Source organism: Lissotriton helveticus, chromosome 2_1 (assembly GCF_964261635.1).
Source record: "Lissotriton helveticus chromosome 2_1, aLisHel1.1, whole genome shotgun sequence".
Lineage (NCBI taxonomy): Eukaryota > Metazoa > Chordata > Amphibia > Caudata > Salamandridae > Lissotriton > Lissotriton helveticus.
This window is the reverse complement of record NC_136059.1, coordinates 1,678,501,290-1,678,517,117: the sequence shown is the minus strand read 5'-3', so window position 1 is coordinate 1,678,517,117 and position 15,828 is coordinate 1,678,501,290. Positions and strand designations below refer to the sequence as shown.

The 15,828-nt window shown below is 45.5% G+C and overlaps 1 protein-coding gene across 1 annotated transcript; it reads left to right on the top strand.

Moving 5' to 3' along the window:
- Positions 1–208: 208 nt before the first annotated feature.
- Positions 209–4,265, top strand: LOC144820304 (zinc finger BED domain-containing protein 6-like). Its single transcript, XM_078677884.1, has 2 exons — positions 209–1,746; positions 4,006–4,265. The coding sequence occupies exon 1, from the start codon at positions 209–211 to the stop codon at positions 1,739–1,741; it is 1,533 nt and encodes a 510-aa protein (XP_078534010.1). The 3' UTR covers positions 1,742–1,746; positions 4,006–4,265.
- Positions 4,266–15,828: the final 11,563 nt, after the last annotated feature.

Genomic DNA, 15,828 nt, shown 5'->3' with positions numbered 1-15,828 from the left:
GCTGGAATTGATTGGGAAAGCCTTACAACAGAGTGTTGTCCATTGTATCCACCTGACAACAGACATGTGGAGCAGTTGCGATGCTACAGATTTCATGTGCATCACCGCACACTGGATCTCTTTTGCAGGTGTTAAAGACAAGTTAACTTCAGGCCTCCGTGACGTTGCTGGAATTTTTAATGATACGCGCAGACATGCAACTATAGCCATGTTTGGTATGGACAAGAGTCATACTGCTGAAAACATTTTGTCTGACTTTAATGACAAGGTCTTTGAATGGCTGAAACCAAGAGGCCTTAAGATTGGTTTTGTTTCCACCGACAATGGCAGTAATGTAGTGAAGGCAATGAGAGAAGGACATTATTTCAGGGTACCCTGTTTGGCACACTGCATAAACTTAGTCGTGCAAGACTTTCTGAAAAATGAAGCCAAAGTCAGCAACATAATGGCCATCTGCAGAAGAATATGCACGCACTTTAACCATTCTTTCAAAGGACGGAAGCTGCTACGGGTCATTCAGCAAGAGCATAGGTTGCCAGTCAAAGCACTGATACAGGAGGTCCCAACACGTTGGAACTCAACTTATTTCATGCTTGAGCGTCTCTTTGAGCAGTACATCCCACTGAATGCTTATGTCATGTCAAGAAGATTAGGGGATCCTACTGTTAATCTTAAAGCCCTGACCATTGAGATGTGGCAGTGGGACCTCATTAAATGCATCACAGAGATGCTACAACCCTTTGAGGTCTTCACACGTGCAGTTAGCAGGGAGGACTGTACTATGGGCCAAGCCATCCCATTGTTGTACATGCTTGAGCAACAGGTGAAGGAGGTCTGTGAAACATACGAAGGTGACGAACAAAAAGTTGATGCATATACCTTAGCCAAGGGCTTAGTCAACCGCTTGTGTGAAAATGTAAGGCTCAACAATATTGTGTCAGGTGAACATTACATAACTGCAACAATCTTGGATCCACGGTACAAATTATTTGTCAGCAGTAACGAAGTAATTCCATTTTCAGATGAGGATGTTGACAAGTACAAAACTTCCATAGCTGCGGAAGCTAATGAGTTAGAAACTGAACGGCTGTTACTTAAAGGCCTGCCACTGCCAGCCCAGGCCAGTCCAAGTACTCCTGACGCAAGTTCTTCACAGCGTGAGAGCAGTGCGTCTGCTTTCCAGCAGGCACCAACAGTACCAAAAGCAGCACCTACACGATCTGATTCAGCAGACCCAACCAAAAGCATAACTGCTTTTTTTATACAGAAAGGGATGGGTAAGTCCGTTGCTGTTGCAAAGGGAAAAGAGGACCAGCAAAGCCGAGCACCAATGAACATTGAGCGGATGGTTCAGGCCTATCTGGATGACACAACAGAGGTGTTCATGGAGCAAAGCCCATTGGTCTATTGGTATGAAAGAAGGAGACAGTGGCCAGTGCTGAGCAGGCTGGCGATAAAGTATCTGGCTTGTCCTGTAGCCAGTGTCTCCTCTGAGCGGGTTTTCAGTGCTGCTGGTGCCATTGTCACATCGAAAAGGACTAGTCTCTCCCCCAAAAGCGTGGAGCGGCTGACAATGATAAAAATGAATCAACGCTTCATACCACCAGACTATCAAGTACGTGAATCACCGCCGGATGAAGAAAGCGAGTGTGAAGAAGACGTCCTCACTACTGGGTTACATGACCTACTTCTGTCTGAACGCACAGAGTTTGAGGACGAGCTCCTCTTCCCTGACAACTAGGACAGGTATGTTAAAGGAATGATGCAATGCATTGCATAGGATTGTTTAGCCGACTCTGAGCAAATGTGCATGGAATTAAAGTATACTAGTAGTAACTTCAGACTCACGTGATGGGCAATTTTCCCATGTTATTTAATAATATAAATTATTTATGCACTTGTGACCCTACTACTACAGGTGCAGTCAGTACTTAATTTATCGTTCGTAGTGCATGTTCATGTTGCACAACGTACATTATTTGGTGAAACAGTCCCCCCTCCACCCCCCCAACAAACACAAATGAACTTCAAATGTTTTCTTGTGAAAATAATATCTTTGTTTTATTTTTATATTTTAATAATGATAATAGAAAAATAAAATATATAACTAATGTAACCCCCTGACCCAGAGCTGTCCCTACCCTCCCCTAACCCCAACCAAATTTCAACCCAAATGTACACCCCAACTCCCACATCCCACCCACCAACAAAAGGATTAAAAAAGGGGCAAAAAACAGGGTCCATTTCAAAGCCGGCGGGCTTTCAGGTGTTTGTCCACCAGTATCTTGACACGCTCCTCTAGACCGTCCTCCTGCTTCTTCCGCTCCTCCTCCAACTTCGCTACCCGGCGGAGAATCTTTGCTTTGAAATCACGGCACCTACACTTGCATGCATGTTGTTGTTGTTGTTGTTGTGGGGGGGCCGCCGAAGATGTAACAATGCGGCGGCGGGCGGCTGCCTGACCACGGCGACGTAGTCCTGCAGGCTTGGGGCCCGGGGCATTGGAAGAGGCAGCAGCTGCTGCCGCCGCCTCCTCCTCCTCCTCCTCGGCCTGATCCACCAGCCGGCGGTAGGCCTCTACAATTGCCTGCAGTTTCCGCTGCCGGGCCCGGACTGCCAACTCCTTCCTGGTTGGTTTTTGGGAAGGAGTAACTATAAAGAAAGAAACAGAATTGTTAATCCAAACTCCCCGCAAATCAAGAACACAACATTGATTCAACACATAGTGGGCGGCACAGTAGCACTAGCAAGCAAGCTGAGTACCAGAAATTGTGTTGCGTCTATCTTGAACATTCTACAGCCTCTATTAATTTTTCGGACTTTTTGTCACGGCTTTATGCCTGCCCTATTAGCATGGGTGTACTTCAACGGTCACACACATTAGAACGAACACCTATCTTTTACATATCTCCTTTTGTTCCGGGAAGGCGGGAACACTCTCAAAGTAACATTAATTAACAGGGGGCAGCTAGTAGCACATGTCTAGTAAAGACTATAATACTTTATACCGCGCAACAAACCTTATTTGGTTTGTGTTTCACCAGCAACGACCCATGCACCCAGTCGTCCCCTCCTTCCCTTGCCTTTGGGTTTGCCCAAAACACCGCAGCTGCTGAGACTATCCACTAACCACCGGTATTGGGTGTGTCTCCCAACCACGCTGGCAGCTGTGTTTTCCCCTTTACATGCTTTAACAACAACCCATGCATCCGACTGCTATCAGGCACTTGCATTACTGTAGTGGTAATGCTTAGCATGCTAATGACAAGTAAAGGTAACATCATATATTTTCCAGTAGAGTACAGTGAGAAAGTTTTCCCCTCCCACCAAGTAATGCAGATCACTATTGAATGTAACTTACCATCGCCCGCCGCTGTTGGCTCCCCCCCCACTGCTGCTGGTGTAGGTGCCTCTGTTCCTCCTGTCCCCGCCGGGAGCGCTGAAGCAGCGCCGCTGTCCCCGTCGGCACTGGTCGATGGTAAGGGTTCTGCACCTATAAAAATAAGTACGCCTTTTTAGATGGATGCACAGCCCCCTTTGTACTTGTTCACCAAGAATGGAGTTCTTCAAAACAGTTAAGTCCAACGTACGTAATCAGTATGAGTCCACATTGCATAGTACAGCAGAGTCACTACACATATTATTAGCATTCATTGTTATGGTATGGTACCCAAGCTCATCTCATCTGTCCTGCTACTCTAGTCCTTGGAAATTGGAAGTGAACTATGTAACCTTTGTACATCAATGTATCCAGTTTTGCGCATGTGTTAACTCGCAGCTTGTTGCGCAGTACGAGAAGACGCTCTGGGGCAACACATCATTGTTCAATGCATACACCTGAAGAGGTGGGAAAGTAAAAGGGCCCGTATTTAAGTTTTCTATGTGGATTGTGGGATAGAGTTTGCTTACAGGTTACAACTTCTTTTTAGCATGGCTGCATAAAACTGGCATAAATGTATTTAATACTGTCTAACGTGCACCACTTTTGTCATTATTTTTCGGCAGGTGAGAAGATTGCCTTCTACGAAGCGGACATTTCCATAGCTTACAAAAAAAGAGGAATATCTGACCAGTATACGTTGGTGAGAGGTCTGCGATAGTTGCCACATTTCCCTATTGTGCACTAGTAGCTGTACAAATGTTGATTACTTTATTATGCCTGTTTTAACTCTGGATTTTTTCTGGTGGGCCCTTCAACGTATTGGACGGAAGCACTTAAAAACATTGATGTTACTTACTTACTTCTAACAAAATAAAGCTTTTGAATGACCACTTTGACTCTGAAGTTTATTTTCAGTGTCTGTTGTCTTAGAGACTCACACGAGTGAGTGAGCAAAAGGGGGTTTCTTAGGTAACGGTTTGTGTCCTAAAAGCATTCGGCATCTTGGTATTGGGGTTCAGGAGTGTGATTTGAACAATAGACCAATGACTCAGGCCATATAGGCTGACGTTCAGTGAATTGTGCGTTCCTCAGAGTTCTGTGACTGAGGTGTAAGTAAGGTCCAACCTGCCTATAAGTACCAACAACATCCAATTTTCGTGTGCATAGTTACATAGTTGTGTAATATGTATATAACTCCATAGGAGATAGAAGAATACCCACAAGACTAGTAGTGGTATACTAACGTTTACAAAAATACTAGACAAACATCATTCTGGATGCCTACTTGGTTGCTGTCAATTGACAAAGCACTGCAGACACATTACAGAGGAAAAAACAAGCACTGTTGGACTTACTGGGGACAGCAGCAGGATCCTCAGTAGAGGAGCTCTGTGTAACTGGTGGTTCACCCGCCGACTCGGTCCCTGTATTCTGCTTGCCCCTGGGTTCTGTGGTTCATGTAAAAATTAAAATAATAAACATAGATAAATACATTGAGTGATGTGAAACATAGACATAATTGCAAATCACACTGCTACAGTGGAACAGAGCCGGAGGCAACAAATCCATGCCAGGGGCCGCAACGCAAATATGTATCCATCCTTAGAGTATTATTAAATTAAGGATATCTATTGGTGCGGTGGCCCCTGAAGTTTGGTGCCCCTGTGCAGTTGCACAGCTTGCACATGCCCCCTAGAGCCGGCCCTGGCTGAGGTAAGAAGAACAAAGTAACGTTAGCATTCTTTGCAAGAAAAGGATTCCATTCATGCAGAAGAGAAGGCCGTGAAAAAAATGCTACAATATGCAAACAACGTACAATTATCCATCCACCGTTATTTCACTGACGGACAAAGGAAGGACAAGACTCTATTAATAGCATTAACTAACTTCAGTTCTCAGCAATAAAGAAAATCTCACATCAATAAACAGCAACAGCTAGCGCCAAGTTGAAACAACACGCAAGAGCCAGTGAAGAACAAGAACACTGTCATACAATGACAGTAGATATACCGGAATACATCGCAAATGTAACTAGGGGCAACAGTCATCGCGTTACTTATTCAGCCAATATTTACAAAGATACAATAACAATATTTATACAACTATATATATATATATGTATATATATATATATATATATATATAATCTATATGTATATAAATATATATATATATATATATATATATATATATATATATATATATATATATATATATATATATATATATATATATATATATACACACTTTATTTTTGGGGTAGCCACTCACCAAGACCCACAACCTCCACACCAAGCAGGTCCAACAGGTCCTGCTCCCGGTCCAAAATGTCGGCCCAGCGGTGGGACAGCTGATGGTGGGTACGCCGGATACCGGAGCAGCGGAAGACTGCACGGCGCACCTTCGCCCACCGCCGGAGACGCTCTTCAATGTGCTGGTATCCGGAGCCGGGCCTGCCGCCTGCTGCCAAAGTCAAGGGGAGGTGACGTTGGATAAAAAAGACCAGGGCGGCCAACTCCTCCTCCCCAAAAAGTTGGCGGGGCGTCACTCCTGCCGGGCGCATTCTGCCGCAAGGCAGCCTGGTTTTTTTAGGCACAGCCGCCTTGCCCTTTGAGCCGCCGATTCTGCTGGCACCCTTCACCATGGTTCTGGGTGGAGGGGAGAAGGAAAGTTGAAGACAAAAAGGTTAGGGGAAGAAAGAAGAAAGATAAAAGAAGGAAGTAATATAAAACAAGAGAAAAGTTGCAAAAAAAGTGGTAAAAGTAAAAATAAAATGAGAAATATACACCTAGGCACAGACAGAAATAGGTAAGAAGTAAAGAAAGTTAGAAAAACTGAGGGAAAAGACCAGGATGGAAGAGATAGGAGTGAGATGCTGAAGTAGGCCCAAAACCATAGCCAGAGTGTGAAATCGAAGATGGCTCTGCCCGTCGCGACCGCCGCGGTAAGTTCGCGCGATATTTGACGCGATCACGCACTTTGGCAGTGCGAACGAGAAGATGAGTTCCCGAACATGTCTAACACAACGCGAACACGTTACTTGTGACCCGGAACCGGAAATAAGGGAACGCAAGCGGGCGGGACAAACCTCATTGAGTAACTTAGCGCGCTAGCTATTGCGAGCATGCAGGCAGCGCCCCGAACACGCGCACCGCGCTCCCGAAGACGAAAAACGGCGCGCGAACGGGTCTAGCAAGCTACTACGCATGTCCGCGGAGCTACACATAGCTCACGGAGTGCAAGTGCGTCTTCGCGTAGCTTCGCGGAGTGCGGCTACGCGAACTACGCCCAGGGTTACTTATGACTCACAACAAATTCTTAAGTTAAGATGGTACTTTTACTAATATGATTTATTTTACGATTGAAATCTTTCCATATGTTCTTTTTTGGTACCTTTAAAACAAGGCAGTCAGTTCAATCAACTGTCAACACACCTGTAATTTTCAGGTATCACCAGCGTTTGGGTGAGAGAATCAGCGAACCCAAAAATCCAGCTTTTTTCAACTTCAGAGGCTAAATTGAGCCTGTTGCCCAAAGAATGGATGGAGTGTGGGTGGAACAAGTCATGTTCACAGCACAAGCACTGGGGAGTCAGGAACCTGAGTTGCAGGCGCTCTACAATGGGCTATTGAACAGAGAACCACAGGGCAGGTAGGAACCAGCATGGCTGACTGGCAGGCTGGCCAACCAGGGCCGGACTGGCCGTAGAGGGCACCCGGCATTTCTCCTGTTGGCTGCCAGGGTGGTGGCTGGTATTGGACCCCTGGGGGCAAATATTTCCCCCCCCCTGTAGCAAAATCGGCAGCGGTAAGATGGGAGTGGAGCTTCCAACTTGCCCCCCCTGGTGCTTCCAACTTGCACCCCCAACACTGGGGCCGGCCGATCTGTTTGCCTGGGCCGGTTTCGCTTCCCAGTCTTGACATGTGGCAAGCTGAAGTGGACTTCCTCAGCTTAGGAAGGAGGAGCTATTAAAGGGAGACCTATTTTCATATATGTATCTTAGGGGCATATTATCAAGGACAGGCGATACATTATCGCCGCTTTTATCGGCAAGAAACTGCCGATAAAGCGGCGATAATGGGCTTGATAATATGCTCTATGAATTCCAATCAAAGCCCATATTAGATGTGTTCACATCTAACATGGGCTTCGATTGGAATTCATAGAGCATATTATCAAGGCCATTATCGCCGCTTTATCGGCAGTTTCCTGCCAATAAAAGCGTCGATAATGTATCGCCTGTCCTTGATAATATGCCCCTTAGTTTCTTTTTTAGTAGCTTTATTTATTTTGTTTTATTTATTTATTTATTTATTTATTTATTTATTTATTTAAGACACTTATTAAGCGCACTGTCACCATTGCAGGCATCCTGGCGCTGACTAACTCATAGAGAGGCGGAAATGACCAAGAAGAGTGTGAGCTTTCAGGCAGTGGCCATGGGAAATAACCAGGTTTTAATCCTTCTCCTAAACGGGAGAAGTTCTGCAATTTGCCTAATCTCGGCCGGGAGCGTATTCCAGAGTTTGGATCTACCTCCGGCTCTGACTTTCCTAAATCTGGGTACCACTACCAGCTTGGCCTCAGAAGATCGAAGCTGCCTAGTAGGAATGTACCAGGCAAATTTCGAATGTAAGGAGGCCGGGCCAGTTCCATGGAGAGCCCTAAAGACTATGCAAAGGGCCTTGAATTGTATCCTCTGTCTCACCGGCAACCAATGCAATTTGGCCAGAGAGGACGGCCCGTGTGATCTTCTCGGAGAACCCAAGGCCAGCTTAGCCGCCGCTGATTGAACCCTTTGGAGCCTATCCAGCAGGAACCCAGGGGATCCTAACAAAAGGGCATTACAATAGTCCAACCTGCTGAGGATGGTACACCTTACAACTTGGGCACGCGCATGAGTTGGTAAAAGAGGCAGGACTTTCCTCAAGGAGCGAAGAATGGCAAAACAGCAGGCAGTCGTCTTTTGTACATGCGTCTCCATACTGAGCCTTTGATCCAACATGACCCCTAGATTGCGGACTGATTCCACCGGCCGTACTTTGGTCCCTGTTTCCGGGGGCCAAAAGTTGTCTGGGAACGGCCGGGAAATCTTAGATCCGGCGCTAAAGAACACCTCCATCTTCCCTACGTTAAACTGGAGGCAGTTGTCCTTTAGCCACCGAGACGTATCACGCAGACAGTTGTGGAGAACCTCCACAGATGTAGAATCCTCTCTTTCCAAGGAGAGGATCATCTGCGTGTCGTCAGCATAGTTGACAATTCTGATGTTAAAGCTTTTAATAAGTGAAATCAGAGGTCTGAGATACAGATTAAAGAGAATTGGGCTAATTGCAGAGCCCTGAGGAACCCCCTGCGATATCAGAGTAAAAGCTGACTGAAAAGGTGGCAAGGACACCGCCTGCTGCCTATCCTAGAGGAATGATTGGAACCATTGCAGCGCCGTACCTCTCACTCCCGCCTCAAACAGCCGCCTCAGCAGAATCTTATGATTCACCGTATCAAAGGCGGCAGACATATCTAGCAGGATCAGAAACGCTGCCTGCCTTCTGTCTGCACGCCTCTGAAGCTCGTCCATAGCGGTGATTAGGGCTGTTTCGGTTCCGTGAGCAGGCCGGAAGCCGAATTGATCAACGTCTAGTAATTGATGACATTCCAGATGGTTGGAAAGAATGTTACCGACCAAACGCTCAACAATCTTGGCTGGAAAAGGCAGCAGGGAGATGGGTCTATAGTTTTTTGAGCAATCCGGATCTAAAGAGGGCTTTTTTAGCAGAGGAGATACTAACGCCCGTTCCCATTGAGCTGGGACAGTACCGGTCACTAGCGATTGGTTACATATTGGGTGGCTTGAGGGAAGATCTTCCTCATATTCCTTCCAAATTTTATGAGGCACAGGGTCTAAAGGAGACCCAGAGGAAATCCCTCTGGCTAGCTTCCTAAAGGCCTCGTACGTAAGAAGTGGGAAGTCAAGTAGGAATTCTTTCGGACCCAAGGCTGACTCAGCCGTCAGGTCCACTAGAGACCCAGGTCTTAGATCAGAGGGAGGAACCAATTCCGAGGAGACTTCCAAATCCCTAATGGTGTGTTCCATTTTTTCCTTAAAAAATACAGCAAGGTTCTCGCAAAGTTCTTGGGACGGGACAATAGCGTTCTTAGAAAACTCAGGGTTACTGACACTATTCAGAATATTAAAAATACTCCTGGAACTATTGGTAGAGTTACAAATCAGGGATGAATAATATTCTGCCTTGGATTTCTTAATCAGGTTCTTATATTCTAGAAGCTTATTTTTCCACACCTCTTTAAAGATTTCCTTATAGTCACGTCTCCACCTTCTCTCAGCTTGTTTACATCCCTGCTTCAGGTTTTTTAGAGTGTCAATAAACCAGGGCGCAGAGTCATTACCCTTGCAGCTGCGTGTTTTTAGAGGAGTGTGAGCATCAAGGACAGCTATAATTCCAGTGCATAGTGAGGCATAATTTTCCTCCACTTGCTTTTCCCCATTAAAGAGCTGCTCCACATGGAACACCTCACCAAGGGAATGCAAACGTGCAAGAGCCCTCCAGTCTCTGCACCTAAATTCCCTAGACGTCCCAGGAGCCTTGTGGTGGCCACCATTTATGTGTATAAAACATTTAACAAGTGAGTGGTCTGTCCACTCCATAGGTAAGGTTTCCCCCATAACCACCAAATAAGGAGCCGCAAAAACCAGATCTAAAAGGTGTCCCGCCCTATGGGTTGCCCCCATAACCATCTGGGAAAAGCCGAAACTTTCGCAGGATTGGAGTAGATTGCAAAGACCCGAGTCAAGGGCACCATTGCGCCAGAGATTAAAGTCACCAAGAATAATCAGCTTGTGATGGGAAAATGCAATATTCGTCAGGGTGGCTAGTAGCGCTTGTTGTTGCTGCAGGCTAAACGCCCCCGGCGGGCGATAGCAAACTACCCCGGTGACAATAGTCCCGGAGTGGGCCTGGATTGATAAGCCTAGAAGCTCAATGCCCTCAGTCGGGTCTAGAACGAACACCTTAATGCTAAACAATGCATTCAAAATCACTCCAACCCCCCCCGCCTCTTCCCCTAGACCTAGTAGTGTGTAGAAATTTAAACCCAGGAGGACACGCAAAGCCTGGGTCAACCAAACAATCGGGACGAGTCCACGTTTCCGTCATGAAGAGAATGTCTAATTCATGAGTTTCAATCAGAAGCTGGATCTCTGTACTATGCTTAGGCAGGGACCTTACATTCAGAAGCCCACATTTTAAGAGATCATCACTCAGAAAGTCGGCTCGAGGGAGGGCCGTGTGCAACAGTGTAACAGTTCCTTTATCTGCATGGTGCTTACCAAGTTGTAAAAGCGTCTCTCTCGAATAGGGAGGGCCAGATGGTAGCTGACCAAAATCAGTAGGGCCGAAACAGGCAGCGTAACTGGCGCAAGGCGCTACCTTGGCGCGGACGGGCGCAGACGGGCTTGCCTTTGGCGTGCCATCGGCGCGCCGCCGGCGCGCCCGCTGCGTGGACAAGATGACATCATCCTTATATCCGGTGTTAAGGAGGGCGGGATGTGGCCATCAACTGGACCGCAACCCTTTCCTCCTTCCAGTATGGCGGCTATCCGCCCACTCTCCTACAGCGTCAGCAAGTAGACTGCTGCGCTGGGAGAAGAGAAGCGATCAGCAGTGAGGCAGGTAGAGTTTTAAAAACAATGTCAAATAACTGAATTTTAACCAAAGTTTCCCAAATGCACACAATTAAAAACACGACACAAGCCTCCGGCTTCCGCCTCAGAGGTGAGCAAGTCTAAGACAGCGCGATTCGCGCTAAGCTGCGTTTATATGCCTAAGGAGGGCCGGATGCGGCCATCAACTGGACCGCAACCCTTTCCTCCTTCCAGTATGGTGGCTATCCGCCCACTCTCCTACAGCGTCAGCAAGTAGTCTGCTGCGCTGGGAGAAGAGAAGCGATCGGCAGTGAGGCAGGTAAAGTTTTAAAAACAATGTCAAATAACTGAATTTAACCAAAGTTTCCCAAATGCACACAATTAAAAACACGGCACAAGCCTCCGGCTTCCGCCTCAGAGGTGAGCAAGTCTAAGACTAATATTATACAGTAATAGTGGTGCTATATCATCGAATGAATTTGGGAATCCAACCTTTTTCACCAACTATATAGTTTTCTTTAATGTTATATCCCACCTTCTTTGTGTTCATTGTGTAAAAGTAATTTTATCCGGTCAAACAAATGTTCTGTGATGGCTACAGTGAGCTGTCCCATGGAGATTGTCGCCTTGGCCCACTCTGAGTTATACCTAGACTGGATACCCAATGCAAAGCATCGTTTTTACTCAACACTTTTTGGATTTCATCGTGTTCATTTTTTGGTTGCTTACCCTTTAATGGGCAGCTGGTTTACATCCCTTCCCTGCTGTCCGTATAATGGCACTAGCCAGCCATCCTGTCTGCATTTAATGTTTCCATGTAGTTTTTATTCTGCTCCTAGGAGGACCTGTTTATGACCCATCGTACTTCCAATGACTGCCGACCTGCTAACGAGAGTCTAAAACCATTGCAGCATCTACACTCTGTTTTTGTATGTCATGTAGTTATTAGTTGTATATTCTTTCTATTAGGATTAGGAAAGATATGCTATTTTGACACTTTTCTTGGATTGTTTTATTTGCTGTAATCCTGCCCCGTTTTTTTTTATTTGAACTTGTGTTGATTGTACTTCTGATGATGATGATGATGTGGTCCACAGACAGGATAGATGGACTAGTTTCGGCATATAATTGGCTCCATCAATATGTCCTTCTTCTAGTTTCATAGAAGTCTTCAATGGCTGTCAAACTCTTTCAAATGTGTGTGTGATCCATCACATACTAAGGCTCTGAGCCTCTCCATAGCGTAAATGTGGCAAATGTTCACCCACCATTCGGTGAGTGGTGGTGCTGTTTGGCCTTTCCGAACGAAGGCTATATTTAATTTAGCTGCCACTAGTACATGGGTTATTAATTTGCCCAACATTGTGATCATCGGGTCCTGGTGTTCCTTGCCTAGTGCCCCAAATAGAATAATGATTGGTTTTAGTGACAATTCCATCTATATTATCTTTTTTAATCTAACCACTATTTCCCTCTAGTAAGTCTAAATGTGATCACATGTTCACCATCCATTTATTATAGTTACAAAATCATCACCGCCAACACTGACCTGAGCCACCAAACATATCTTTCGCCTCACATGAGTGAGGTAACTCATGGTCACAATTTTGCAAGCATTTTCCTTTGGTTCAAGGCAAATAGTGAATTTGCACCCATATGCTATATGAATCTTCTTCCGAGATTTCACTATCAAATTCCCTCTTACATTTATTACAACAAACTGGGTTAGATCCATTGTTCTTTTGCTCACCATGACACCCTAGTTTCGATCCAGCCATATGCAAATCAGTCTTGACCCTGTGCCTCCTGGGAACAGTCCAGACCGAACTGCCAAGCCAGGTCCTCCCTGGACTGGAAACAAGCATCCTATGGCTGGTTTCAGGGTATGTCCCCCTTCTTCAGCCAGGCTAGCTTGAATCCAGTGGTACAGTGAGCAAGGGACCCACATCTGGGCATACCCATCCCACTTAGGGTGAAAAGTGTTACAGCAAACAAATGATGGACGGAATGCTGACGTTGCAAACATTCTCCCCAGTCAAAATATCTGGGTTAAATCCACAGTTCTTTTTCTCACTATGCCACCCCAGGTTAGACCGAGCCATATGCAAATCAGTCTTGACCCTGTGCCTCATGGGAACAGTCTAGACCGAACTACCAAGCCAGGTCCTCCCTGGACCGGAAACAAGCATCCTGGGACCGGTTTCAGGGTATGTTAGCCTTCTTCATCCAGGCTAACTTGAATCATCCAGTGGCAAAGTGAGCAAGGGACCCACATCTGGGCATACCCATCCCACTTAGGGTGAAAAGTGTTACAGCAAACAAATGATGGACGGAATGCTGACAGTGCAAACATTCTCCCCCAGTCAAAAGATCTGGGTTAAATCCATCGTTCTTTTGCTCACCATGCCACCCCAGTTTAGAAACAGCCATATGCATATGTTTACATTTGGGTCTAATATTATGAAATGATTAGTAAAGCAGTATTGTTACTTTTTGGGTGTTTATTATAAAATATTTGTTCTATTAGGGTCAAAAGTGTGCTTGTGACTACTCGTAATTCTCTTGTATTTAACTGGTGTGGCAGTTGAGTTCTTCTGTTGTAGTCTCTTATTGCAAGGTGACATTTATCTACGAATGGCTCTTTGCTTAGCGGCTCGCCATTCTCAAAAAAATCATTTATTCTAGGTGGGTTGTTTTGATTCTAACTATTGAACACTCTGTCATGTGTCTGGTTCAAAGTCTGTATCGTGTACTAACGGAGTCATGGTAGGTACAAATGTTGTGACTTTACTATTTCTCTTTCTTAGCTGCCTATTATCTTATTGGTTATTCGTGGCATTTGGAAAGCTATTTCCCAGTGGTCTATTTGTGTGTGCAGCCACCATGAATACTGAAGTGATACAGGAGTGTGGCCACATTACATAGTGGCCCATGCTTCCAGCAGCAAGAAGGTATGCCAATCTAAGGCTGGGTGAGGCTAGCCAATATTGGTCAATGTTGGGCAAATGTAGGCCTCCTTTTTTTTGTCTATTGAAAGAAAATGCTTTATGTACTTCAGAGAATTTATTCTTCCATACAAATGCCACCATTTTATTTGGTTTCTGGATTTTTGTTGTTTTAGGGAGTTTTAGTTTTAGTGTTTGGGCGACAAATGCCAGGAGGAGAATCACATTTATTTTTATGGTGTTAAATGTATCTGGCATGCCAAATCTAGTTCGTCCCACACGTATAGTTGCTTATAGAGAATCTTCAAGATTGAGGCGATAATATGGAGACATAAATCTTTTTTTGAATTTGAATGTAAATCCAAATCCTTAGATATTATATTGGGTCTGCTGTCCAGGCGAATCCATGTTCAAAAAGGGAATTTTTACATTCTTGGGGAGTCGGCTATACACATTGTGACTTTGAATCGTTGATTATTTTGGGGAAGAGATAGGCAGTGAGAAGGGTCAAGGTGGAAAAATGTTCAGAGAATTTGAACCACAAAAGATTGAGAGTGATCTGCATTTATGTGCCTCGTGAATGCTTTGGCATCAACTCATTTAAGAAGGCAGTGTGACCAGGAAGAGGGGTGAACAAATAATAGTCTGACTACTTACCTGAAATCTTTATTACTCTGAGTCCAAGGTCCAGTCATCCATCCCTCTCTATTCAGTATACCAGAGTCCTAGGGGGAAAGGTGCTTAAACAAAAGAAATTAGAAGAATTGAGCACACCTCACCTCTACCTAGAACTTCTGGAATCATAAAAGACAGAGGGTTTCTTTTTTAAAACCAGCAAGTAGTCTGAAAAGTGCAGACGCCCCTCACTAAAGTAAAGTATGTGGTGAGGAAGAACATGACTATATAAAAATAAATACCTGCAAGCAAGCAGTACATTTCTGAACCTGTTCAGTCCTTAATTTGGGTAGGTGGCTGCCTATGGTGGGCGCTGACACTCGTTTTTTGGGGCCAGATTTTCATCATGAGATTTTGATCCTGACCAATAGAGAAAAAGGCAGGAAGGGAGATAATGGAGGAAAGGGAAGGAGAGAAAACCTGGAAATCAATAGCAATGAAAGAAATAAGGAGCGAAAAAGCATGTGCAACTGTGAGATCACATAACACGTGTATTTGTAAAGTGCACTTCTCACCCAAAGGTCTCAAGGCACTGAATACCAGATGTTTATTATTACCCAACTCAATAGTACTCATTTTATCAACCTAAGATGGATGAAAGGCTGAATGCACCCGCCAGTATTTTAACCTGTTACCATGAGGTCAAACACAGGCTTCGGCAGTGGATGGATTAGTCCACTAAGCCACCAGACCCGGCTACAAAGGAAACCGGTACACAGAGGAAAGAAGCAAAGGGGTGGAGAAAAAAGGCATGAGGTGGCACAGGCCAAGACATCCTTGGTATTCAACAAAATAGGCCTTCCACAGCATCAGCGATGTGCCCTCAAGAATACATTTGGCCTCTGCCATTATTCGTTTTTATTACACATTTAGGGGTCGATTATGATGGCGGTGAATCCGCATCCTCCGGGCCGGTGGAAGCCACCGCCGGCCCGGAGGATGCGGATTCACCGCCACGGTCACAGAAAACACCCACCGCCAGATTAGGATGGCGGTGGGATGGAGGTGGGAACAGCGGCGGACGGCAGGTCCGTCCGCCGCTGATCTGCGGGGTGTTTAGCTCTATTTGGTGGTGGTGTCTGCTGTGGAAAAGCATGTCGAACTTTGCTTCTGGGGGCCCCATGCGGGCCCCCAGGGTGAAGGGGTGTTGGGGGGTGTACATG